Source organism: Otolemur garnettii, unplaced genomic scaffold (assembly GCF_000181295.1).
Source record: "Otolemur garnettii isolate 467f Iridium unplaced genomic scaffold, OtoGar3 scaffold00175, whole genome shotgun sequence".
NCBI lineage: Eukaryota > Metazoa > Chordata > Mammalia > Primates > Galagidae > Otolemur > Otolemur garnettii.
Genome location: NW_003852570.1, coordinates 915,887 through 918,223, shown reverse-complemented (window position 1 = coordinate 918,223; position 2,337 = coordinate 915,887). Strand labels below are relative to the sequence as shown.

Sequence of the window (2,337 nt, the reverse complement as noted above, 5' to 3'; positions counted from 1 at the left end):
TTTATCCATTGAAATTGGGAGTCAGTGAGAAGTAGACAAATTTGGAAGCAAAAGTGATATATCAAATATTATACTAATTTGCAGTGCTGAGAACATATTGAATATTTCAAGACACTCTTGCCTGCAAGATACAACTTAAGGGAATTTTGGAGAGTAGTTGTGGGACAATTCTATCATTCCCTGATATCGTGTGACCTTAGATCACTAATATCTATTCCTTAAGGTTGTGCTGCTTCTTCTGTAAACACATCCCTTCTAATTATAATATTGTATGTATCTGTAAATATAAAAGAGAGATCTCGGTGTTAGATAAAGAACTGGTTAACCATCAAACTTTTCTTTTTCCTTTGCTTTGTGCAGGGATCATTAATCCATGGCTTACCTTGATGAATATACTGAAACATTCAAGATGAGTAGCAACAGTACCAGCATTGACTGCAATGTACCTAATGTGACATTTCAGTACTCCCTCTATGCAACCACCTACATTCTCATTTTCATCCCTGGTCTTCTGGCCAACAGTGCAGCCCTGTGGGTTCTGTGTCGCTTCATCAGCAAGAAGAATAAAGCCATCATTTTCATGATCAACCTCTCTGTGGCTGACCTTGCTCATGTGTTGTCCTTACCTCTCCGGATTTACTATTACATCAGCCATCACTGGCCTTTCCAGAGGGCCCTTTGCCTACTGTGCTTCTACTTGAAGTATCTCAACATGTATGCCAGCATTTGCTTCCTAACATGCATCAGCCTTCAAAGGTGTTTCTTTCTCCTGAAGCCCTTCAGAGCCAGAGACTGGAAACGTAGATATGACGTGGGCATCAGTGTTGCCATCTGGATCATTGTGGGGACTGCCTGTTTGCCATTTCCCATCCTGAGAAGCACAGACTTAGCCAACAACACAAAATCGTGCTTTGCTGATCTTGGTTACAAGCAAATGAATGCAGTAGCTTTAGTTGGAATGATTACAATTGCTGAGCTTGCAGGATTTGTGATCCCAGTGATCATCATCGCATGGTGTACCTGGAAAACCACTATATCTTTGAGACAGCCACCAATGGCTTTCCAAGGGATCAATGAAAGGCAGAAAGCACTGCGAATGCTTTTCATGTGTTCTGCAGTCTTCTTCATTTGCTTTAGTCCTTATCATATTAACTTTATTTTTTACACCATGGTAAAGGAAACCATCATTAGCAGTTGTCCTATTGTCCAAAGCACACTGTATTTCCACCCTTTTTGTCTGTGTCTTGCAAGTCTCTGCTGCCTTTTGGATCCAATTCTCTATTACTTCATGGCCTCAGAGTTTCGTGATCAAATATCTCGTCATGGCAGCTCTGTGACCCGTTCCCGTCTCATGAGCAGAGAGAGTGGGTCATCAATTATTGGCTAAAATAAATAACTCTTCAATTATGACTTTGTTTACCTGTTACTTGGCACTTTCCAGAGGCCATCCTTACTGACTATTTTTTTTTTTTTATTGAACCTTAGAAACGATAGAAATATGTGTTGTCTTTTGTGATGGTTGTGGTCATAAGGGTAGGATGGTGAAGACTGAATGTGAAGGAAGGGAAAATGGAATTTGCCTGTTTCCTCTGTGAAACTCAAGGCACAGTCTTATCCAAGAGACTAAGATGATGTTTTTGAAAATGTTTACAACCAAACAGAAATTTGATACTTTATCTTAAAAATTATTTAGTAAATAGTTTATTGTTAATAAAATACAATACATACATGGGTCCTTTCTAACAAGTAAGAATAAATCCCTTTCATACAAAGAGCTTCATGTCAGAATAGGGTAAAAGTCTCTAGTCTTTCTAACAAATAAATGTACAGGAAAGGGGCCATGAATAATTGAGGAAATATGTGCATAAATTTTGGAACTACAAACCTGAGACAAAAGAAAATTAATGGGAACTCATTAATTTACTGAAAATGTTTTAGGTGTCTATTATATTCTAGGTTGCAATTTTGCTGGATACTTTTACAAATAACATCTCATTTGGTTTTTACAGTAAGTTTGTAAAAGTTTCTAAACTTGAGAGAGGTTAAGCAACTTGCCTTGAGATAAATAGTAGTAAGGCAAAATTTGTCCAATGTACACCACATATACTTATTTCCTTGTTTGCGTTGTTACATTTACTAAGTCTATACTTAACATGCCTTCAATGATGAAGACACAGACTAAAGTTATGCCACATGAGACCAAGGCCATTTCAAAATGATTACCCTACAATTACCTGAAAAATCTGTGTGGGTTGTGATGTTGATATGTAAGGCTTCAGGCTGAAATGTCTCAAATGTAAATAGATTTATTGCCCTAATATTGTTTTAATCTACTGA

General features: G+C 37.5%; 1 protein-coding gene across 1 annotated transcript; it reads left to right on the top strand.

Moving 5' to 3' along the window:
- Positions 1 to 367: 367 nt before the first annotated feature.
- P2RY10 (P2Y receptor family member 10) lies at positions 368 to 1,389 on the top strand. Its single transcript, XM_023519451.1, has one exon. It carries the CDS (start codon positions 374 to 376, stop codon positions 1,385 to 1,387), a length of 1,014 nt encoding a protein of 337 aa, XP_023375219.1. The 5' UTR covers positions 368 to 373; the 3' UTR covers positions 1,388 to 1,389.
- Positions 1,390 to 2,337: the final 948 nt, after the last annotated feature.